The 24,844-nt window shown below is 40.5% G+C and overlaps 2 protein-coding genes across 2 annotated transcripts; one reads left to right on the top strand and one right to left on the bottom strand.

The window, feature by feature from the left end:
- Positions 1-2,987: 2,987 nt before the first annotated feature.
- On the bottom strand, positions 2,988-5,191 carry hpdl (4-hydroxyphenylpyruvate dioxygenase-like; the record flags this gene model as incomplete). The annotated part of the gene is made up of 5 exons (XM_083932202.1): positions 2,988-3,189; positions 3,315-3,442; positions 4,009-4,160; positions 4,263-4,429; positions 4,509-5,191. The coding sequence occupies 5 exons, from the start codon at positions 5,189-5,191 to the stop codon at positions 2,988-2,990; spliced, it is 1,332 nt and encodes a 443-aa protein (XP_083788328.1).
- A 1,060-nt stretch (positions 5,192-6,251) lies between these two features.
- zranb1a (zinc finger, RAN-binding domain containing 1a) lies at positions 6,252-24,628 on the top strand. Its single transcript, XM_083932569.1, has 10 exons — positions 6,252-6,515; positions 7,004-7,859; positions 13,614-13,801; positions 14,714-14,867; positions 15,838-15,909; positions 16,983-17,181; positions 18,693-18,813; positions 20,670-20,799; positions 21,748-21,977; positions 23,575-24,628. The coding sequence occupies exons 2-10, from the start codon at positions 7,028-7,030 to the stop codon at positions 23,788-23,790; spliced, it is 2,142 nt and encodes a 713-aa protein (XP_083788695.1). The 5' UTR covers positions 6,252-6,515; positions 7,004-7,027; the 3' UTR covers positions 23,791-24,628.
- Positions 24,629-24,844: the final 216 nt, after the last annotated feature.

Below are 24,844 nucleotides of genomic sequence, written 5' to 3'. Positions count from 1 at the left end.
CACATACTGTACATTGTGAGCCTCTTGGCAGCAGGTGGCACAAATGTGCGAAAATTGATAAACTAATTATACTCATGACAAGAACTACATAAAACCAAAGCAACTGCATATTATTGTAATGTTACCAAAAGCTGCACGAGCAAAAAAAAAGATCAAAAGCCTATCACATCACATGCAGTAAGTTAATTTATTTTTGAGGGGCTCAAGTTAACACACTGGGCCTCAGAAGGGTGGGGAGCTGAAGCTCACCCCTGGCACACACTATTGTTAATCAAGGAGTAACATCTGTTGTGTGCCACTAATCTCCCCTAGACTGTCCTCCTCGGTTTTAGACTGTCTGCCTCTTGTGTTAAAGGGCACCGAGGATTTGTCTCCTCCAGTATGTAGGCTACAGTGTGGGGGGGCAAGTTGTTTGGACCAACAACAAAAAAATCATTCAGCAGTCTATAAAGTGAGCATAAAAAATACAGATGTTGCATGTTGTGTTGTGTTGTGTAGTCATAAAAGGCACAGATGACTCTTTAGAAAACAGATGATCAAAACAGCTCATTGTAAGAAGTAGAGCAGTCTTGCAATTCAACAAGTTTGGCAGCGTGTGTTGTGGCTGTCAAAACCATAGGGGGCAGTATCAACCAATCACAGTGCAACAACATTGAACTGAACTGTAATAGCTTCTATATATTTGAGAAAAAGAGGGTTTTTTTTTAGTCATTTCTCTTTGACTTTGTTAATGTAACTGTGGCACGCATATGGTTAACAGTACATAGGAAGTGAGCGTCCAACTCCCAGCACTGAGACAAGACCCCATGCAGAATGCTGTATGCCATCTGTGGTTCACACTGGCCTCAGACAGATGGCTAAAGGACTCCTGTTACAGGAGCCGCTTCTCAACTTTAATGAACAGTTAATCCTCTCCATCAATGACAGAATTCCCTGTGATTTAAGTTTTCATTTTGAATTTTAAACAGGTGCAGTTAAAACATTTAACTCTGTTGACACTGTAGTTTCTAAGCCGAATTACTGTAAGTAAACCTTAATGCATTCTCATTTGAGTTTGATTGTCATTCATATCAACCATAAGCTTTCTGTCAATGAGCACAAATCCCAAATACAACTCTTAAAAAGTTTAGTTTGCCCAAGAGGGTGACACTTGACTAAGGAAAAACACTAATACAATTTGTCAAAATGCAGACATGCTTTAAGAAGATCCCTTTTTGAAGGTCGTTGTTGGAATACTTCTCTGATGTTTCTCACTGGGGGATACTGTAACTACAGTCAGAACACAAAGAGAGCATATGGCTTTCATGGAACTCCATCTAAATTTCACTGCTTCTCATCTAACCCACTAATCCTGGCCTATAATGTTTATAGCCAAGTTAATTGAACTGGCACATCTCTGTGGGTTTGTAGATCCCTTCTAAGAGGCTATAAAGCAGTGTTTTTGCCAAAGCATGCACATTTCTAAAACCTCCACAGCATTTGAAAGAGCTGCAGCTGTTCTTCCAGTAACGGTTCATCATGAGTGACTTTGTGTGTGAGGCATTAATAAAAAGTGCTGTTCAGCTCAGAACAGTTTCTTTTTCAGTAATTATGGTGTTTATATGATAAAATAAAGAAACTAATAATCCTAAATAAGCCTATACTTTACAAGGTAAGTACAGTAGGGGTAAAAATCTAGGATATTTGGTGAGACGAAGTGGCCTTAAGTTTATGCTGCTGTTAATAATAAAGTAACTCCTTTTTGTATATGGACACAGACAGCGGTGGAAGTAGCATATGCATATTTTAACGGTCCTACATTGTAATAAGTGAGATTTCCATGTATTTTTGGATCATGAAGTAGGCTGAGGTATTATATAAATACTGTGAAAGTATCATAATGCTCAATACACAGAGAAATGCGCACAGCCTGTATTCAGAAACAGTTTAAACGAGCTATCAGGACCTCCATCCATACAGCCGTGATGTCATAACTATACTAATATATTTAAAACAAAAGCAATAAAAGAATAGAATTGCCCCTTTCAGGGTATTATATTATTGAATTATTACCAGCAATCCATTAACAAACAGTATAAGCAGTCTTTTCATATTGTAGCAGGTAATGATGGAGCAAATTTGACCTACTTTAGAAACGGTTTAATAGTTTAACCTGCAATGATAAAGTTAATAATGATGGAAGTATCGTAATCCTTTACTTAAACCTAAACCAAACTAGCAATACAGCAGTGTAATGTATCATTCCATGTTATATTCATGGATTATCTTTACAGATGTATTACTGTAATGTGAAGTGTTTTATTGTTGTAGTCAAATCTTCTCTACTTTTTGTGTTTCCTGTTGGGTAGTTCTAGCTATAACAACATATCATATATCATAACCTGATAACATTTTTATCAGCTCAATTATCGCATAAACATAGAGTAAAAAGTACAATATGACTGAAATATAGTGGAGTGGAAGTGAAGCGTAGTATAAAATGTACCAACTTTCCATTAGTTCTTACTTTACTTTCTGGTCATTGTTGAAGAGGTTTTAAAAGCTCTTATTCTTAAAATTGGCCCACCCACATTTATAGAAACAAAAAGCATATTTTGAGGACAGTAATTGATCTTCATGGCCTGGTGTGATTAATAGATTTATTGAGGCAGTTGCTTTCCTCTGACAGTGACAATTAAGACATTTTTCTACTATTACAGACAGTATTCATATATTTTTGTTATATTCAAGTAAAATATGTAACATCTGTTTTTGTACCACTTTTTTCATAGTGCAGTTTTATGTCTTAAATCTGTTCGGTCATGTTCAAAAACAGATTTACAAAATATTATTTGTACTACCTAGCAGCGCAACACGTAACAAAATTGAAATGGAGATTCCTTGTGGAAAACTCCTTCCGTAAACAAAGTATATCTTTTATACATTCAGCACATTGTTTCTCTTATAAGTGCATACATTGATATGAAAATTAAAAATATTTGGAGTGACTAATAGTGAGCAGTTTGCACAGTCTTTGGGGATCCCTCTGTTTGAGAATCCTCCCCTTGATTCTCCATGTGCGCCTGCACCGACCTCCACAGAGCCTTGATGTTCCCCTCACCAAAGCCTGTCGCCCCTTTTCGCTCTATCAGCTCGAGGAAGAAGGTGTCCTCTGCAAAGATGGGCTTGGTGAACACCTGGAGAAGGTATCTGGAAACAGATAAAAACAAGATAAGGACACTTGGTTGACTTTACGATACCTACATTAAAAGCAATTCAACATGCAATGCAGGTCTTAAAAGTGGTGCGAGGTTACAGCTCTCGTTTCCCCTCACCTTCTGTTCTCACTGGATGCTGTCTGTGATGAGGGATCCCTGTGCATGTCTGTGTCCAGAAGAATGCCGTGTTGTGCCAGTATCTGCGGGTTGTGTCCTGCCTCCTCTATCTCCTGCTGTCTTCCCACCTGTCACAGCACAAAGGATAGGTGGAAGAGTTGATAACCACCGTAGAAGATGATACATTTGCAAATATGACCAGTATATGTTGTAAAGCATTATTTATGGTAATAATCGGCCACAGTAAACTGCTTAGCCTGCTTAAAGTGAGAAATCAAACAAAAATCACACTGAAAGTCACAGTAAAATGTTTATTTACTATTATACTAAGTCAGTAATCGTGACGTTTCATGTTTGACTTTAAGGAGGTGAAGCTGAGAGCTGTTAAAGATTAACAAACCCAGGTGTCTTCACATCACAAGTAGGGTGCTGGACCAGTCCCCTCTAATGGACTGGTCTTTGGTGTCTAATGACACACTAGAAATGACACTTCATGCATAATTCACAGGCCAATTTCACCATTTAAAGACAACCATGATCTGTCTTGTGTACCCTTTTACTACACATATATTACTACAATACATTTTCCACCTTGTAGAAAAAAATTTGGGCCATTTCTTGCATTTATCAAGTCAGTTTTAGATTTTTTTGTTACGGCAAATAAGTTGTGTGGTTCTCTAAAAGTCAGTCAAACCGTAGTGTAGTAGGCATGAGGAGGGGAGAAGAAGTGGACACCAGCATCAGCCATCGCTCGTGCAGTAGAAACAATGTTTGTTGTGTACAGTCCAATGTGCTGGATCCCTGGGGCCCCGTGCTGCTCCAAGAAGGTGTCGACCTGATTCTTGCCTTAAAAAAAGAAGCGCAAGCACACAAACAGTGATGCAGATGTTTGCAAATATCCATAAATGATGGCCAGAACTTAAACACCTTGAAAGAAGTTATTGTTACCTTGTTCGGGTAGTGACTCTGCAATGACAAACTTGCAGTCAGGCTCTTTTTTGTCCACAGAGGGCAGAGTGATGCCTGTTTTGCTGCATTTCCAGTACTCCATGGCAGTAAGACGTAGTCCAATGCCCTCCTGGTGTATGACAAAACCTTCGTCTGCATCCTCATCACTACTCAGAAGAAAAGTCAGATTAATTACTAAAAATCCACACAATATAGAATGCAACGGTAAATGTCTTGAATCCTCACCTGTCAATGAAAAACCTCTGAAAGCCAAAGAGCTTCTCATACCACCTTGTCACCTGGAGGGTGGATTTCCTGGGACAGACATAAGTTATGTGATCGAAATGTGTGATTGGACAAGACATGTCCTCCTCTGGCAGGGTGCAGTCCTTTTCAATGACATCAAAACCGGGCAAGAATCGTCCCTCGTACTTTGTCCTGTCGATTAGTGTGTGGCACACATTTCCCACAATGGATTTAAGCACCGAGTAAGTGACCAGCCCACTCTCGTCCTGAACTGTCGAGGGGGGCACCAGGAAATCGCATCCCAGGTGGCGGAGAGCCCTGAATGACCTTTCCACATCATCCACCTCGAAACACACGTTGGTCACGGTATCCACCGGGTAGTGTGGGCTGAAGTCGTAAAGACACTTCGTAGACGTGTGCCGGTTGTGTTTCTCCACGTTAACCGGCTCACGTGTGTGCGGGTCTGGGATGCGGAGCCCCTCATTGGATCTCACAGTGTGGTTTTGTCTCTCGTTCACGATGAAAACAGCCGCTCCTTTCCTGAAAGCCAGCTGCCTGGATCTGTCGGTCAGTCTGGTGGCGAACAGACTAAATTTGAATTTAGACACGAGGTCTCTACATATTTTGTCCGCGTTAGAAACGTGGAGCGAAATGTGGTGTAACCGATTCAAGTAAGCTGCCATGTTTGAAAGTGACGCTCTGACAGGAGGCGTGTCCAGACATCCAGTATAGCCTGCGTTTTAATACGAAAATAAATAAGACATCAGTGTGATTTCCATGTCCTTTTATCAAAGCCTATGTGTATGTTTTGTGTGCGTATTAGGATATCCAACACCTTTGGCTGCAATGTGTAAATAACTAGTGATGTAACCAGCTAGAGGTCATTAAAAGGTTACTCATAACAAACCAGGTGTGTAATAATACAATGCCTTAATATACAAGCCACCTCAATGTACACTGTTTTTTTTTAACTTCAGTGAACATTGACTTATCAATACTGCGTGTTTACAAAGCTGAGCCATTTGCACCATTATGATTGCACCATTATGAAACTGCCGGATACTGTTATACCCTAACATTTTATAACTTTATTGCTGTTTTTACTTTATTTGTATTTTGTAACCTAATGCATTATATGTGCATCGAAATGAAAGTTACCGACTTAATCCTGTTGCGCTATTTACTTCTATTCAATTTTATTCTATTCCAAAAACTATTTTTTTAGCATGCATTTGTATTTTTAGACATGTCCTTATAATATCTAGCCGTTTAGTGTGTGTAAAAATAAAATCATAAGAAGGGCGTAGATAAAATCGTACATAAGAGTAGATAAATCAGCTGTCGACAGGATCTGGATCCTTTTAATTCAAACGGCATAATTTCATCCCACAAGCTTTTAGTGGTTATAATAAATCCGGTTATTTCTGCATATTTGATGGGTTGATTGCCCCCTTTTCCAGTGTGATGGACACGTGATGGGCTAAAACCTCAGCAAATAGAGGAAGTTTGAGTTGCATAGAAAACACTTATTTTCTGGCCCTTGCTTTAAAATCTCCCAGGTGTTTTATACTTCTCATGAATGTTCGTGCATTGAGAGTTATAGTATTTCCGATAGACATTGAAGGCAACACAGCGCTGTCCTTTCATCCAATCGCGTTGAGCGCTGAGCCAGATGATTGGTGACGTAGGCAAGCGAGCGTTTATTTTGGCTCTGCTACTCATTTGTCTCGCTGTCGCCGCCATTAAACAACACGGAGGCGATGTTAACCATGGAGTGTCGCATATTTATACCATGATTCAAGGAGTACGGAGGCTTCGCCAAGGTGTGGTTTACTCTGCGAGAGGTTACGGTTATGTGCACATAAAGGTAAACATGTGAGAGACCCGAGGAGTCGAAATAACTTGGATTGGGAAAAGGTTTGACAGAGCAGGAGGAGGGGGGACTGTACAAGAAGGGTTTGTTGTGGTTTTCAGCAGCACTTGAGAAACGAGCACAGTCACCAAACGGTAAGTGCTTTACACATTTTTCCTAAATATATACCGAGATACCACATGTTTCATCACTGTACTTTCTTGGAAATGTTCGTTTACTGATAAAATTGACGGTAAATATGTGTGCTAGGTGGTTAGCTTGCCTTGCCAGCTAACAAGCTAACATTAAACACCACTCCATGGTAACGCGACAAAGCCACCCGTCCGGTGACTCAAACCCATTATGCTAACCGTGATCCATCCTGTTACTGATACTGAACAGCTGGCAGATAATTTAAGTCTTTCAATCACTCAACAATCTTAGGCTGCGAGTGTCATTGAAGATACCCTACCCAAGAGTTTACAAACTGCTGGACTACATACTTTAGGGAACTCCAAGAAATCTCTATATTGGATTTATATCTCCAAAACACAACACAAGTTTATCATATTTATTGACCTACAAATGACTATCACAGCTTTTGTTCATGCCTCATTTCTAACTCGATTTATCACCACCACAGTTCGACCATCCAAAGTAATCCACAATGACGGAGCAGAAGATAAAGTGGTCCTGTGACTACTGCACCTATGAAAACTGGCCATCTGCAGTCAAGTGCACTATGTGCCGTGCACCGAAGTCGAGGGGTCCCATCATCACAGAAGAACCTTACAAGATCAGCCCTGATCTGGACCCCAGTCCAGAGTGGGACCCTCCCAGAACTGAGAGTGGCCGCAACCTCCTCATCTGCCCTGACTCCAGTGCCAGGCCAAGAGTCAGATCAGCCAGCATGGCTGAGATCGCCAATAAGTGGTCCTGCCAGATGTGCACCTACCTGAACTGGCCCCGAGCACTCCGCTGCACACAGTGTCTGTGTCAGCGCCCGAGGACCAGCAGCCCCACCGAGTCCCCCCAGACTTCAGGCTCCAATGCAGGCTGTCGTCCTGCTCTCCATTCCCCTGTGGACACCTGTGAGGAGTACAATGACAGAAACAGACTCAACACCCATCAGAAGCACTGGACATGCACAGCTTGCACTTACCAAAACTGGCCCACAACTACAAAGTGTGTGGTTTGTGACCACCCCAAGCCCAACAATCAGGAAGCGATAGAGCTAGCCGAATCTGCAGAGCCAACACCCATGATCAATGAGCAGGACAGGAGTCGATGGAGGGGCGGTTGCAGTGGAGGCCAGGGCCAAAGAAGGTCACCTCCTATGACCAAGAGGGAAGACAATGTCAAAATGGACTTCCAGAGGATAGAGCTCGCAGCTGGAGCCATGAGCAGTAAAGAAGAGCAAGAGGTCGACTTCAAGAAGCTAAAGCAGATTAGAAATCGAATGAGGAAAACAGACTGGCTGTTCCTCAATGCATGTGCTGGTGAGTTTTCATTTTGTTACTACATGTGGTTCCTGTGAGGCCTGAAGCGATTAAAGGGATATTTTACCCATTTTAATCCAGGTCTGTGTCATGACAATGTGTGCATTGTGTTCGGATGAACGGTGTTTGATGTTCCGTTGCGTGGACTTCTGCCACTGAAACAGACCCGAGACATGAATATGAAATCTGCTGGATGACCAGCAAATCTCCTATGCTCCGCTCCGCAGGGACTTCTGCCACTGAAGCAGGCCAAACACTGTTCATCTGAACACAATGCCCAAACATACTGCCATGACACAGACCTGGATTGAAATCAGAAAAATATCTCTTTTTAGTGATCCACAGAAAAAAAAGAAGAAGAAGAAATAGTAATAAATATAATCAATAGATGCAGCTTGTAATGTGTCTCATGCATTACTCAGGAATGATTAGAATAGAATAGAATTACTTTAATGATCCCAGACTGGGAAATTATTTTGTAACAGCGGTAGTGGGTCAGCAAATAAAACACTTTGTACATAACATAAATAGAATCCAATATATACATAGTGTATATATACAGTGCAGTTTGCTATAGGCAATAAACAATAATAATATATACAACAAAATATTCAAAATATACTATAACAATAATAATATGTACAAAAAAACAGTAGAGGGACCAGAGTTCTCTGTCAGGCAGAGGTGAGAGAGTTATTACATACAGTGATGGATAAATATTCAAATTATTTATTGAGCTCTGATTATATGTGAGAATACTTTTGCCCTCATTTGTCTTCGTGGCTCACCTCAATGGTCTTACTGGGACAAAGAATCCCTATTCTTGTCCCATTTTTCCTTGTAACAACACTGCTATTGTCACACCAGCTTTTTGTTTCCTTCCGTGATGTCACGCTCAGTGATGACGGAGCTTGGTGCTCCAGTCAGAGGCAACCATTTTTTGCCCAATGGCAAGACATTTAGTTTCCACATAGTTACATTTTAATACAGGACAGGTGGTGCCTCACACTGCAAACACCGAGGTAGCACAGTAGTGTGATCCGCTTGGTATTTCGTTAATCAATGACATGTCATTGTTTAGACTACAAATATTAGAGTGCAGGAGGTATTTCGGAAAACATGGGCATGGCAATCTGATATGGGTTTAATTTCACAAGGTTGTGCATTCAGGTCAAAATTTATCTTCTGTAGTGAGATGACATTTTTCATCAACAAACCATAAATGCTGCTGAATGGCAGCATTTAAAATATGAGTATCAAAATGGCTAGTAGGACTTTGATCCATCTCCTCACTGAACCCGTAGCTGCCCTTGCTCTTAGAGTGTCTTTGAGAAACTGAGAGGGTGTGAGTGTTTCCCAGCCGGTGAGGATGAATGGGCCGTCTGGGCAGCGCAGTGAGAGTGTAGACCGTGGACCGGAGACTCGCCTGGCTCGCAGTCAACCGAGCCTGTAAACAGTGGTGCTTATGTGCTGAGCAGAGGCCCTCAGAGGCAAAAATAGCCTTGACAAGACATGAACACCAGTCAACAACACGAAAGCAAAAAAGCATTAAGGCAGCGCATGATCAGCATCCTCCTGACCTTTACACTGATTATTGCCCGTTACAGCTTGTTGTTGTTGTGGAATAGAAAACATTACTCTTAGGTCACAGTGAGACACTTTGCTTCACTGTTGTCGTACATCTACCTCATATGGCTATTTCCAGCCTTTTGCGTTAATACTGTTGTACGTTTTTATTCATACTATGTCAGCTGACCTTTTTCAGTTGGGCTCTTCAAAGTGTTTGTCAATGGAGGAAGTGCCTGAGTCAAGCAGCCCATTATGGCCAAGCCAAGCACTTCCTCGGGTCGAGCAACATGATTTCACTTTTGATTACTGTTTCTGGTCTAATGTTTTTTCAGAGCTTTTTATTTGGGCCAAAGTCAGATTATATCATTGATTCTACTTTCCCATAAAAGGAAGCAGACTCTGTTTGTCAAATAGTTCTTTTTTCCAGACTTTAACCCAGCTAATCTTGCAGTTGCAGATCATATTTGTCTGTAAAAAACTATTACTCTTATAGTTTAATGTTGCTCATGATGAGGTTTTATACATTTTACATGTTTTTGTCTTGAATATTCTTAAATAATACACTCCCTGATTAATAATCGTGAAAAACCTCAACCAGATATTAAAATCACGTATCGTGACATCCCTACCCATGAGTACATAATTCCTATATAAATTCCTACATAAAAGCCTATAATGACCATTTTAGTTTGTAGACCCTGTGGTCACGAATATCATTAACTTTTTCTGGGTTGTAAAGTTTTGAAATGTCAGTTATTTGATTAGTTTAAATAACAACACAACATTAATGCCTGTCCAGATGGCTAAGCCTGCTGTTCAGGATGCCCCATTTCTGGCTGCTGGCCAGTCATTTTGGAACTGCTATTGTATAGACTGTTCCCAGCATAATGGGTTTATAGTAAGGTTTTCAAAATGTGTCCCAGTTCCACACTGTTAATCCTGTAAATCTCACATTATGCACTAATATTCACAGTATGCTATTGTGGTATTGTTTAAAATAAATACATGTATGCTGAACAAAAATCTAAATGCGACAATTTTATCCTCCCATTTCTCACTTTTCCTAGTATGCACACAAAAACTTATTTTTCTTAAATGTGCACAAATTTGTTTAAATCCTTTTCCATTTCTCTTTTGCCAAGTCAATCCATTCACCTGACAGGTGAGTCATATCAGCATGCTGATTTAACTACAAGATTATTATTACACTGATGTGCCTCAGGCTGGTCACGATAAAAGATCACTCTAAAATGTGGAGCATCATCTCACAACACAATGATGATGATATTAGTTTTGAGGGAGTGTCACATGCGTGACTTACTGACTAAAGGAATGTCCACAAGAGTTATTGCCTGTGACCTTGAATACTTATTTCACTATCATAAGCTGTCTCCGATGTCGTTTCTGAGAATTTGGCAGTACATCCAACAGGCCTCACAACTGCAGACCACATGTTGCCACACCAGCCCTGGACCTCCACATCCAGTGTCTTCAGCTCAATTCTTTGTGGTATCTGTGACCAAAAAATACATATCTGTAGTAGCCCTAGACATGTGGAATCCACAGTTGAGAGAAATAAGTCTTTTGTGTGCATTGGAAAATTATTCTGTCTTTTATTTAAACTCGTGAAAAATGGGAAGAAAAACAAAAGAGATCAACTTTATATTGCTGTAGTTTAGTAAGTATTTGACTGAAAAGTTTCTGAGAACACTAGCAGAACAAATCTTTTTACTTTTTACCATGATTTGGGTCTAAGGCTTTCATCTGGGACTTTATCTGCAATGTGAGACAGCACACTAAAGCACATTAAATAGTTTTCCCCCTCAAATAACCTTTTTTCACACACCTGAAAAACAGTTCTCCATATTCTTCACTTTTTGAAGTCTCCAGCATGGTACTAGTTTTACTGCAGGCAACAAAATTCAGCATCCATTAATGGATCTGTGTTTTCAAAGTGTCACCCGGCATGTGTAAAAGGGACCAGACGTTCTTGGCAAGTTCCCGTCCAGGTTCTCTCAAGGTGACTGTCCTCGTCCTCTGCCAGAGAGGACAACCTCACGTAAGGCAGTCTGTTAAAATTAGCCAGCGCTTCAGTGTTCTGTGTGCTATCTAGCTGCTGCTCATTTCACTCATAACAGATGTTGAGACGGCTATGTCCAAAGGAGGGGGAGGCCGCTAATCTGCACAGACTGTCCTCTGTTTGACACAGCTCTCTGATAGCTCTGCATTATAAGCTACACTGCTCTGTCTGTTCTGCTGACAGTATCATAACTGCAATCACACTGGGTTAGCTAGTGGCTACATCCAGAGGTCATCTAAATTGTGACATCAAGAGCTAGAGATCTCCTCCATTCACTATGAATTCTTATAAGGTTGAAATCTTTTGAAGTTGAATTTGTTCTGCAAATTGCTCACCAGTTTTAATATTAATTGCTTGTCACCAACAGTATGATGTGTAAGTACAGTTTGATGGATCCTACTGTCGTTCTTTCAGTGAACATGGCAAGCTGTCTGTTACATCATGCTTCTATTACAAGCGAGGACATGGGGTTGGAATTGCTCCAAAAGGCAGTCTAATCCATTTACAAAGAATAGGCCTGTTTTAAAAGGATTCCCATGCCTTTCTACATTCTACATTATTTTCCATGCACATGTGTTTGAAACACTAGTATTTGACATAGTAGATTCACTCAGGTGCTAATTTATTAGGTACAGTTGTTGATAAATACCACCTGTATGAAGGTTATGATTTTCAGTGTATGGTGTTTCTTTCCCTCATTGATATATATGCCGTGCCCAATAAATAGGGTTTGGTATCCTTTGGATTTTAATGATGCTTATCAAGTCTGGTTTCCTAATGATCCTCTGTTCCGATTCTTTGACTGGCAGGGTCAAAACGGGCCATATGCTTATTTCACAGAAAAAAAATGTCTACACAATTCATATTCACAACACACTTTGTACAGTTTATGGAACCTGTAAATTAATTTCATACTGTTTAATTTTGTTTGCTGTTATATGATTAAATTATAAACTCAATCGCTGTACTATAACTGTAAAACTGAAATCCACCAATATGACACGGTTCAACAAACGGTCCAACAAACATTATGTAACAACCTACCTCAGTAATGGGGCAGGTTGTGGCATTGGAACTCCTTGTATTTGACATAAATTAATGAATTATGTGATATAGTTGGAGAGGTTGGAAACATTGCTGTTTGTAGTAAGACCAAAAAAACAAATAAGGCTACTTTATGTTCACATTTGAGAGCTCTAACACAAAAAATCTGCAAATTATATGACACAAAGTGTTGTAACCATCCCTGGTCTTCCCTAGTGTAACTAAGGGCGCACTCACACTTGGCCCAGATGATTCGTGCCATGCTTTAGCATGATTGTAACCCTCCCTCTTCTCCCATGACCCAGGCCCTCTTGCACTTGCACTTACATTGCTTGAAATGATCCGAGCCTCGGCTTGATTTCTTCTTGCTTATACCTTAGAACAGTCGTACTTGCACTGGTCAAACGAACTAGACTTTAGCCGTCATTTGTGCTTGGGCATGGTACGGATAGCAGGTGTGAGTGTGCCCTAACACACACTGGTAAAGCTAGTTCCAGATTGGTACATGTTGAAAGACAAAACAACATTCATTGGGTTTGGGAGAAAAACATATGACTAAGTTGCAAATGATGACTGGTGTTATTGTGTGTGCAGCAAGTATGTATTTGAGCTGCTTAGCGAGAGAGACGACGGCTGTGCTGTGTTGTTTAGGAACCAATAAGTAGAACCAAATTTTGAATTTCTTAATGATTCCTTTGGAAGCTGAACTTTGCAACCGGTTCTCGTTTGGAACAGGTTCTTGGTACCCAACCCTACTGATAAACAGGCGACTTAAGTGTTCGTGCCTAGTAATGACAGCAGGTGTTTGTGTATAGGCTTGCCATTGAGTTGTCACAGCTGTTGAATTTTGAATTGTTTGAACAGCACTGTTCCCTTTGCTTAAACGTAGTGAACAATATAGATAGTGTTTCAACTCCTTCTAACTTCAATAGCCTGTGTACATGGATTCCTGGAAAAGCAACTGCACCAGTATATTCAGGCACTGATCCATTTTTACATTTCCGTGCCAACGTTTGTCTGACCTTCCTTCCTCCTCCTCCTTCTTCTTCCCCCTGCTGCAGGCGTTGTGGAGGGAGACCTAGCGGCGATAGAAGCCTACAAGTCATCCGGTGGGGACATCGCCCGGCAGCTCACTGCTGACGAGGTGCAGCTCCTAAATCGGTCCTCAGCGTTTGATGTAGGCTTCACCCTGGTCCATCTCGCCATCCGCTTCCAGAGGCAGGACATGCTAGCCATCCTGCTCACAGAGGTAAGCATGCTCATGGATTTAGATTGTCTTCACCGACCTACTGGAATTAAAGGTATAAGATCTTTATTGAGCAGTTTTGCCCTTGATTAAACCCTTTCTGCACACAGACATCTGTGCACATGAATTCAACACGCAGCAAAATTAGTAGTGGAATCATATTTTTCATTTTCTTCTACCTATGAAGATTATAGAGTCATAAAGAAGAGAGTGTAGCTTCCAGTCTTCTTGTGACTCCCCTCACAGGAGGGCATTATACAGATTGGTAATGTTACACAAGAAAAAGTCAGAAGTGTTCCAAAGATGATGATGATGATGATGATGACGACGATGATGATCAGGGTACTCTGACACTACATAAATTAAAACACACAACATTAATCACACATTCAAGAGTTTGGTATACTGTACTATACCTTGTCAACCACATCAATCTATAATTGTTCTGCACCAGAGTAGATGATAGAGCAGAGGTCTGTAATGCCTTTAATTACAGCAGAAGTGCACTTTAAGGATTAGGTGGAGGATTAGCCTGGCTGCAGTCCTGCCACTGGTTCCTAATGGATGTGATGCCACAGAGCTGATGCGGTTTGCAAGGAGGGCAAGCAACGATTAGGAATAGCACAGAGGGCTGCACTGTGAAACACATCACCGAGGTTGGATGACAAATGGCCTCAATATGACACATGCATACATGCACAAAATTGTATTTATTGTAGAAAACTTGTCAGTTGTCTATGATGGCAATCCTTAATACATAAATACATGCAACGTCATGGTTTATATTATTTATCCAAACCATCTCTCCATTTTTAGATTGAAACATTGTTTTTATTGAGTGTCTTCAGTTAGTGTATTTAGTGTATTAGTGTAATTACCTCTAATGTCCAATGAATCTGTGTGTATGTCTTTTAGGTGAACCAGCAGGCAGCTAAGTGCATCCCTTCCATGGTGTGTCCTGACCTGACAGAGCAGATCCGCAGGGAAATTGCAGCCTCACTACATCAACGCAAAGGAGACTTTGCCTGTTACTTCCTCACTGACCCGGTCACATTCACCCTGCCTGCAGGTATCACAATATCCCGATGATTACTGCGCTTATTGACTTATTTTCATATGGGCAAACTAATCTAATCTTCTCTGTTTATCCCAACATTTATTGTAGATTAGTTTTTTTGAATAATAAGTACCTCAAATAACAACATCCACCCCAATAAACCGTCTTAACATTTATCTTTTTGACGTCCTTAAATGTAGGTCGACATTGAATACTGGAGGCTACTTTTATTCTGCAAAGGTAGAATAGCAAAATAAGTCATTTTGTGATAATTTATTTTTTTAGGATTGTATTCATGCTTAAATGCCATGCAAATATGCAGATATTTCCTCTAATAGCATAAATGTGCAGCATTACAGTGTGTGATCTTGATTGTTTTTCCTCCTCACTGGAGAATTGGAAGAATGACGGCTAGCCTCGTGGTGCAGAATGGCTCACAGACACTGCAGCTCAGTGTCCTTTCCCTGTGGCATAATGTCTTCACTGAAATGACGTGCACTTTCCCTTTCAGAGCTACCAGTTGTATTCTGATTCAGAGCTGCCAGTGCCGCTGGGATGAAAGATTACGCAGGGTTCACCGATAGATTAAATTTTTTTCTTGTGTTATGCCAAAGTATTTCTTTGCAGACTGAATTTGGCCAGAGGCCAGCTGCAGGGCGCCCTCTCTCTCTTTTCTGTCTCTCTCTCTCTCTTTCAAACAAAGCCAGTGCCATTCACTATTGAGCCAGAGAATAGCCACCAGTGTTGTGGCTTTATGTGTGCACAGTTCAATACATGCAGAAACACAACATGCCGTACACAGCTTCTGTTTACAGTGTGCCATTGACAAAATGCCAATGAATGGAATCGTAAAGAACATCCCCTCTGTGTGTCATTACTGTAGCTTTTCTGTTTCCCTCAGCGTAGTTTACTACTAAGGTTAAAAAAAACATAAAATCAACAAAATATATCAACATAATATCTTTCCCATATGTCTTTGCAGATATAGAGGACTTGCCGCCAGCTGTCCAAGAGAAGCTGTTTGATGAGGTATTGGATCGAGATGTGCAGAAAGGTACCAAAGATTTATTCATTTTCATATCTGGAATCTGCACGTATTTCCACTCTACAATTATTAAAGCCCAATTACAAGTGATGGATTAGCTGTGATTTATGATCTGGCTATGCTGTGGAAGGGGCTTGTGTCCAAAAATCTGCTCCCCAACCAGCTCACTACCTCGTACTTCACCTTATATACAATTTTAAATTAGGTTAATTGAGCTCACTGGTTTCCCTCTTTTTCGCTTAATCAATGAAAGTTCCAGGACGTGTGTGTGTGTGTGTGTGTGTGTGTGTGTGTGTGTGTGTGTGTGTGTGTGTGTGTGTGTGTGTGTGTGTGTGTGTGTGTGTGTGTGTGTGTGTGTGTGTGTGTGTGTGTGTGTGTGTGTGTGTGTGTGTGTGTGTGTGTGTGTGTGTGTGTGTGTGTGTGTGTGTGTGTGTGTGTGTGTGTGTGTGTGTGTGTGTGTGTGTGTGTGTGTGTGTGCGCACACTTACACACATGTGCGTCTGTGTGCTGTACAGAAAGTATCAGAGGGGTTTTGTGACCTATTTAATCCTCCACAAACTGGGTCACTGACGAGAGGTGCTATGGTTTTTTGTTTTTTTTGCACAGAAAAAAGCTGAGGAATCCAGTGAGGGTGTGCTGAATAATATTACAGGAGGAAAGAAAAATGCTGAATAGCCGGTTATGCATCGCACAATTTGTTTCCATAACGACTAGCTGCAGCAGTTGCATATCTGAAACCCTCGACACAGCATCTATGCTCCCATGCTGAGTTTTTGTTAACAGATTAACTGATCAGCTTTTCGTTTTTTTTTCATCCTCATTTAAAATTTTGGTTGTTCTTATAAGCCCAGTCTGATTTAGTCATTGGTCAGCTGAGGAAAAAATGCAGCCCCTTTCATATTTTTCTTTAATCTAAAAAGTTTCAACTTAAAAATCTCTCTCCCGTCTATTTTAGAGATATGAGTCTGCTTTTTTCCCTGCAAAGTTTGACAAAAACAGGCTTGAACATAAATTGGTGGAACATTTCCTTCTATCAGTGTCCTCACCACACACTCATGCAGTTTGCCTGTCTCTCTGCGTAGAGTTGGAAGAGGAATCTCCTGTCATCAACTGGTCTCTGGAGCTGGGTACACGCCTGGACAGCCGTCTGTACGCCTTGTGGAATCGCACAGCAGGAGACTGTCTGTTGGACTCCGTTCTACAGGCTACCTGGGGCATCTACGACAAAGATTCTGTTCTCCGCAAGACCCTCCATGACAGCCTGCATGACTGCTCTCATTGGTGAGACACCCAAACCCCACACAGAGTCTCTATAGTCAAATAATCCAACAAACTCTATGACTTGGAATACTTTAACGTATCATGCAAAATGCCGAATATCCAAAGTGTTAAAGAATCTAACAGAAATTTGATTAGCTTACATGTGTGACTCTGAGTCATCAGAATGAACCCACTGAGATCATTATGAAATCAAACTTGAATTTGACAAACAAAAATCCCACAACACTGCCTGAATCCTCATCTTCAAAAAGAGCTGTGTCATCAGCATTAAAGCAAAATGGGAGATGATATATAGTGGGAGTTTATATTAAGGATGTCATAGTTCCAGAAATGTAGTAGTTGATATCAATTCTAAAGAAAAAAATACATTCCCACACACACTCATCACCTCTGCATTTATTAACAGTTGTGTTTTGGGCACAAGGATTGTTCCCAAGACATAGATAGTAAACTTTACTTTAATAATGTATTTTATGTCTTGAGAAAGAAATAAGATATAAAGAAAGAAAACCTGGGGTGATCGGTGGCTCAGTGGTTAGAGCATATACAGAGGCTAGAAATCCTCTCTGCAGCGGCCTGGTTCGATTCTGACGTGTGGCCCTTTGCTCAACATCCAGCTACACTGTCTAAATGAAGGCACACAGAAAAATTATCTTTAAAAGAAAACCCTAAATGCTGAAGACTGAGGTGAAAATTGTAGCTTGGCACATTAAAACAAATGTCTTACTCACAAAGATGTTGCATTTAACTAAAAGAGAACATTCATAAAGGACATTTTTTACCACGAAATAGTCATGAGCCACTGGTTTTCTTGTCTTTCAGTGACATAATGGCTGAAGTTGCATTTCGTTTCGTAGATTGGTCCTAAATCTGAGATCTTCAACAGGGGGGTTACAGTAAGGGTGCCGCCATTTTTACCCCCCAAAATTAAAATTTCTGAAAAAATAAATACATTTTATACAATATAGTTCCTGCTCCGTATCTCTTTCGGGTAAAGGGGTCATTGACCTAAAAACGCTGAAGACCCCTGTCCTAAGTTGTAATAGTGTTTAAAAAAAAAGGGTTCTCCTGGTTGTCAGCCAGTGGACTGCCAATGCAATCATGCCTGGTTTCCAGGTTAGTGGTTTTGATCATTTGACTCTGTGTAGAAGCATTTCCTCAGGATATTTACCTACATCCCTCACACAATCTAACACAGGAGTTTTGATTACTTAGTAAAAGACATGATAGAGATGTTCTGTTTTCAATGTGTATTGCAGTAGGTATGTGGATGATTTCGTTCGTTGTGTATAACTGGGTTTCTTTAGACTCTTTTTTTAACTTGAGTCACCTAAATTGAGTGTTTAAAGGTGTTTGATGTGGTGTGTCTTTGCAGTTGATTTTGACATGACATAGTGTTTCATGAATGTTAAATGTTCTTCAGGCACTACTTTCTGTCAGGAAAAAGCTGGTTGTTGAGACTGTAGAAGGATGAATCTTCCCTAAAAATATTCTAATATGTACATTTTTAGGTTTTACACACGTTGGAAGGAGTGGGAGTCGTGGTATTCGCAGAGTTTCGGTTTGCATTTCTCCCTGAGAGAGGAGCAGTGGCAGGAGGACTGGGCCTTCATCCTGTCTTTGGCCAGCCAGGTAATTATCTGGTTCCTTCTGGTTTACTCCTTTGATCTAGTTCACTATCAATCAAAAGACAGAGAATGGCCCAGTATGATGTGGTCGGTGTCCTAAGGGAGAGAGCGAGCTTTTCCTAAATGTGTCGTGAGGGGATAGAAGTTGTGAGGAACAGGGGAGTAATACTCAGAAAATGCAATTGATGCATTCTCTCAGGCAAAATGTCAGGTTTATGACCGAAATGGTTCTCATTTTTGGTTGTTGAAAATTCAAATGTCATTTAAACAGAGAAAAGAGACACCAAGTGAATTGACTTTTAGAAGATCATTAAACTGCCTGGCACACATTAAGAAATGCCTTTTAAACTCCTATCGTACCAAAAGAACAAATTGTACTAGTATTATCTCTTTTTTTTCTTTGGTTGTGGGCATGGCCACATCGTGCTGTTTTGTTACTATTGCTTCATTTGGAGGGGGCAGGATGCCTGTTTTTTTTTCTTAAAAACTTGTTCACACTCAATCAATTTATGTATAATAAAGTAAAATAATCTTTCATCAAGTTGTAAGTTTTAGAAAGTGGCTTTTTGAGTACCTTTGCATACTCATATCTGCACAATCCACACTCAAGCTCATAAATTCACTACATCTGCGGCAGTATCAGTAATCAATTTTCCCCTGAAAAATCCATTTTGGTATAAGTCATAAAAATTTCATATTAGTCAAAAGTTTGGCTGGCACGCGCAACACATTTGCGTTGCTGTCCTCTGCAGTCGGCAGGAATGCAAATCACATTGTCTGTATTCTGATGTACCTACTGTACATTTGCATCCTAATTTGTGTGCTCATAGAGCATGACATACAAACAAAACAGGGATCAATGGATCAATGTGGATATTAATTTATATTTCTGTCATGTCCTCTCACTGCCGTTTCTAAGCGCCGCCATCTTAGAGTGGTATTCTATTAAATGGACAGACCTGCAATTGCTGGGAACTCCGGGGCATGTCCTCAACTTTTGAAACGACACCAAGTTCAATCTAGTTCGGAACATACTTGAACTTGAGATGGAAACATATTTGAACTGTATGGTCTTCATAAACACTTTTGTAGTAAAACAATTAACCCACACTGTCACGTAGAAGGTCTAAATGTAGACGCCAAGTTGTAACTTAAACCCTCAAAAAGACACTCGCAATTTAACACTTGTGTGTATCAGCACTGTCTTAATGCCATTGGAGTGTCGCTCATTAACTATCATGCCAGTGAAGCGAATTGAATAACAGACACAATTAGAAGGGGGACCGTGTGTGAATGACAGGGAGGGCTAAGCAGTTATTATACTGTAGATCCCCTAAGATGAAGTTGTGGAGTGACAGACAGCTCATCTGCTTGGCTGGCACGCCTGCTGAAGCAGCACTCCTTGCCAACATGTGACCTTGGGATTATAGACGTTACGCACAGAGAGCCACTCCACCAGCAGTATAAACAAACACAGCAAAAGCTACCATGTGATAACCTCGTCTGAGACTTTGACAGTGATGGAGAGATGAAATCCAACAGATAACACCAGCCTTCGTATACCCCGTAGTTGTAGATGACTTTGAAGCCCCCTTTTAACAGGAAATATCATTGTAGCTGTAGTATGTATAAATGCAGTTATGCAATTTGCTTATTCAGATAGTACAACTAAGAGATGAGAAGGGAGGGGAACATGCAGATGCACCCAGAGCTGCAACGCACTCTGTTATATGATCACAGTACTTAGGCAGTCTCTGCACTCATCACTATCTTCTCCTGTGTTATAATATCGAATGTACAATTGAGGGAAATGTATATGATGTGTTGTCTCTTGTTTCTCTACTTATTTCCTCCACTCAGCCCGGGGCCAGCCTGGAACAGACCCACATTTTTGTTCTTGCACACATTCTTCGCAGACCCATCATAGTCTACGGAGTGAAATACTACAAAAGTTTCCGTGGGGAAACGTTAGGATACACTCGCTTTCAAGGTGAGGCAGCATTTGGACAAACCTAGGAGATGTTAAGTGTCATTTATATAAAGAGTAATAACAACAGGCCACTTTTTGAGTGATTCCTCTTTAAATATGGGTTCACACCACTCACACACAGTAGTGGACCTGTGTTTTTGGCATGTACCCATGCAGATAGTTTTGGTTTTATTAGCTGTTCACAGTTTTCGTTGGAACTACATTCTTCCTGAGAAATAGTCCACATTAATACTCCTGTCATTTTACAGTTTAACCAGCTCCGCAAATGAAATACAGTGGAGGCAAATGTCTCCGAGATAGATATTCCAATACCCGAGAAAATAAAACCCAAAACTGTCTGCATGGCAAGATTTAACTAGAGGTCAAGATTTATTTATTTATTAATTTTTGTCATTTGTGATGAACTGCCCATTTAAGTTACTTGGGCTTGACTTAGTGTATTGACTGTTATTTTTAAAAGTTAATCATTCTATCAAGTCGTTTGCCTTTGGATTCTGCATAGTCGCTATGTAACAGTCTGTTGTACTGCCTGTAATTTTGTCCTGTACACATCCATTCATATCACTGTGGCAGGTTATATTATAACCAGTGAATAACTGCAGTAGCTGTAGAACTGGAGCCATAGCTTTAGTCCACATTGCACTCCAAGTGTCTGATTGGTGGTGGTTTGGAGCAGGAAGTGGGCCTGGCAGAAGCCGGAGGGGTGAGGGAGGGTGTGCTCCTGAATAAGCAGGGCACCAGGCTGCACCACAGAGCTGCTCACAATGGCCCAGTTGTTTTCAGTCAGCTGAAACACAGCCACTTCTGATGTCAGGTCAGATTTGACATGGTGCTTGGCCCCAACTGACATTCACACACTGTAATTTGAGCATAGAGCTGCAGGGCCTGCTCCTCCCCAGGTGTCTCCAGTATTGTGGCGCTGGTCTGACTTGCTTTGTGTGTGTTTAGGTGTGTACCTGCCTCTGTTATGGGAGCAGAGTTTCTGCTGGAAGAGCCCCATCGCCCTGGGCTACACGCGGGGCCACTTCTCGGCCCTGGTGGCCATGGAGAACGATGGCTACGACAATCGCGGTGCCGGCGCCAACCTCAACACTGACGACGATGTCACCGTCACTTTCTTGCCGCTGGTGGACAGTGAGAGGAAGCTGCTCCACATTCACTTCCTCTCTGCACAAGAGGTAAGGACTGGCACTGTGACATGCAGGGAAAGCTCATGTTTCTGTTTTTTACTTTTTTTGACATGCTATATACTATGGCTTATTTTTTTGGACACTCTACTATGACTTGTCCTTGACTCTACTATGACTTGTCCTTGACTCTACTATGACTTGTCCTTGACTTTTTTCAACAAACTATGCCATGACTGCTTTATACATGCTATGACCGCTTTAAGCTTTTTTTGGACATATTACATTTTACTTTTTTGGATATACTATACTATGACTTTTTTTGGCTTATTTTTTGGACCCACTATACTATGACTTTTCCTGACTTTTTTTTTTTAACACATTAAGCTATGACTGTTTTAGACAGGCTAGTCTATGATTGATTTTAGCATTTTTTGAGCATATTTTATTTAGACTCCTTACTAAGTTTTAGGAAGCATCATCAGGAAAAACAATAAGACTATTGCTAATAAGAGCCAGTAGCTGGTCCCAGGTTTTGTGGGATGCTGTCAAAGATCCCTTCTGTGAGAACCTTAACTTCTCTAACCGTAGACATTGTAACATTTCTTGAGTTTTTTCCATAAACTATTCTATGACTGTTTTAGATCGGCTATCGGATGACTGATTTAAGCATTTTTGGACATATTATATTTCGACTTTTTTTTTTTGGGAAATACTAAAATGGTGTCCATTTATAGTCTTATTTTTTGGACCCACTATATTTTGACATTTCCTGACTTTTCTTTTTTAACATATTAAGCTATGACTGTTTAGACACGCTATCCTATGATTATGCATTTTTTATGATATTTTGACCTATTTTGACTTTTTTCGACATAACATACTGCAACTTTTTTTGTTGTTTTTTTGGACAACCCGTACTTTGACTCTGCTTGATTTTTTTTTTTTCAGCAAAATGCTATGACTGCGTTAAACCTTCTATCCTGTGACTGATTTAAGACTATTTTGAAATTATTACTATTTTTATAACAAATTAAGCTATGGCCGTTTTAGACAGGCTATCTATGACCGATTAAAGCATTTTTTGGACTTAGTATATTTTGACTTTTCCTGACTTTTAAAAAAAATAATTAAGCTATGACTGTTAAGACAGGCTATCCTATGATTATGCATTTTTTGGACCTATGATATTTGACTCTTTTTGACTTTTTTGGACACACCATACTTTGACTTTTTTTTCCTACTAACTGCAATGACTGCGTTAAACACGCTATCCTGTGACTGATTTAAGACTATTTTGAACATATGATATTTGGAGTTTTTTCATTTTTTGGACACACTGTACTTTGAGTTTTCCTGACTTTTTATAACAAATTAAGCTACGACCGTTTTAGACAGGCTGTCTATGACTGATTTAAGCATGGTTTTGGTCATAGTACATTTTGACTTTTTTCAACATATTATACGATGACATTTTTATAACATATTTTTTTAAAGAGAGCGCTTATGATGTCAGGTCACCACAAATTGCTTCCAGAATGCAGTTGTAAAGTGGGTGTTTAGGTTTGTGATGCACGGCTGTTGTCACCAGCAGTTTCACATCCTAAATATGTCATAACAAGTAGCTGCATGTTTGTTTGGGACTCAGATGGGCAACGAGGAGCAGCAGGAGAAGCTGCTGAGGGAATGGCTGGACTGCTGCGTTACAGAAGGAGGCATGCTGGCAGCCATGCAGAAGAGCTCTCGCCGCCGTAACCACCCCCTGGTCACCCAGATGGTGGAAAAGTGGTTGGACAGATACCGCCAGATCCGCCCATGTGCCTCTCTGTCTGACGGCGAGGAAGAGGAGGACGAAGACGAGTGAGCAAAGGGACATAGAGAAGAAAGAAGGAGCCCTTGAATCTATGACTGGACCCTGGAGGCTCTGGGAGAGTACCTTAATATCTATATTTCTTTTTTTCTTTCTCCAAAATGTAAACTTGTAATAATGCATGTGTTGTGTGAGCTCCATGATAGAAAAAAAAATGCCAGCAACAGCAAACAGAATCCTGATTACTGCTCATCAATGAAAGCACATCAAGTCCCCTTAGTTTGCCTTCCTGTACTCTGATTTCTCCTTATTTGTTATCAAAATAATTATCGACCTGACGGAAATACTAGAATATATAGGAAAATATAATATATTTAAGGAAATCCTGAAGCTGCACTAGATGAGAAATTTAATTTACAGAACTGCCTGACAGAACTGTTGCTTAAAACCGAGGATGCTGATCTTTGTGTGTATGTTAAGGTTGAAAGGGCACCTGTTTTTCTGATTGCTGATCCCTCGACGAAACCCCTTCTGATGTTTGGATTTATTTATTTGTTTAGGAGATTTAGCACGCTGAGGCGATACCTTTGTTCTGCCCCTGTTTTATCTGTTCTGTTTGATCCATTCAGTCTTGAAGTATTTTATTTTGCACAGATACCTGCATTCTGTGAGGGGTGGGGGGAAAGGACGGTCAAGTTTACTGACAATTTTACGTGTGATTTAGAAGCTCATTGTCATGTTAGAGTGTGTGTGTGTGGTGGTGACGCTGGTGGGGAAAAGAAAACCAAACACTCTGCCTCTTTCTATAGAGAGCATTAATATTAAATTTGACTCACTTGCTTCCTCTTTGTTGTCATTTGCATTTGTTTAAGTTTCTCATTCTGGTGATGTTTAGATTGTGTTCGACTTGAGAATGAACTTAGCTGTGTTTAAAACCATACTGGGTGGTGGTGAATGGGGATGGTTTTTCAAAATTTGATTTGCCTGTTCGATAGTTGATCTCACACAAGGACACGTTCAATAATGCTCATCCAACTATAATCCAGATCTGAGTAGGATGTGCCGCTCTGTAGCGCAAAGTTAAAGCCGGTTTGAAAAGGATACACGG

This window comes from Echiichthys vipera (genome assembly GCF_963691815.1).
Source record: "Echiichthys vipera genome assembly, chromosome: 18".
NCBI classification, from domain to species: Eukaryota; Metazoa; Chordata; class Actinopteri; order Perciformes; family Trachinidae; genus Echiichthys; species Echiichthys vipera.
Note: the sequence above shows the minus strand (reverse complement) of the source record. Positions and strands in the feature narration are given on the sequence as shown.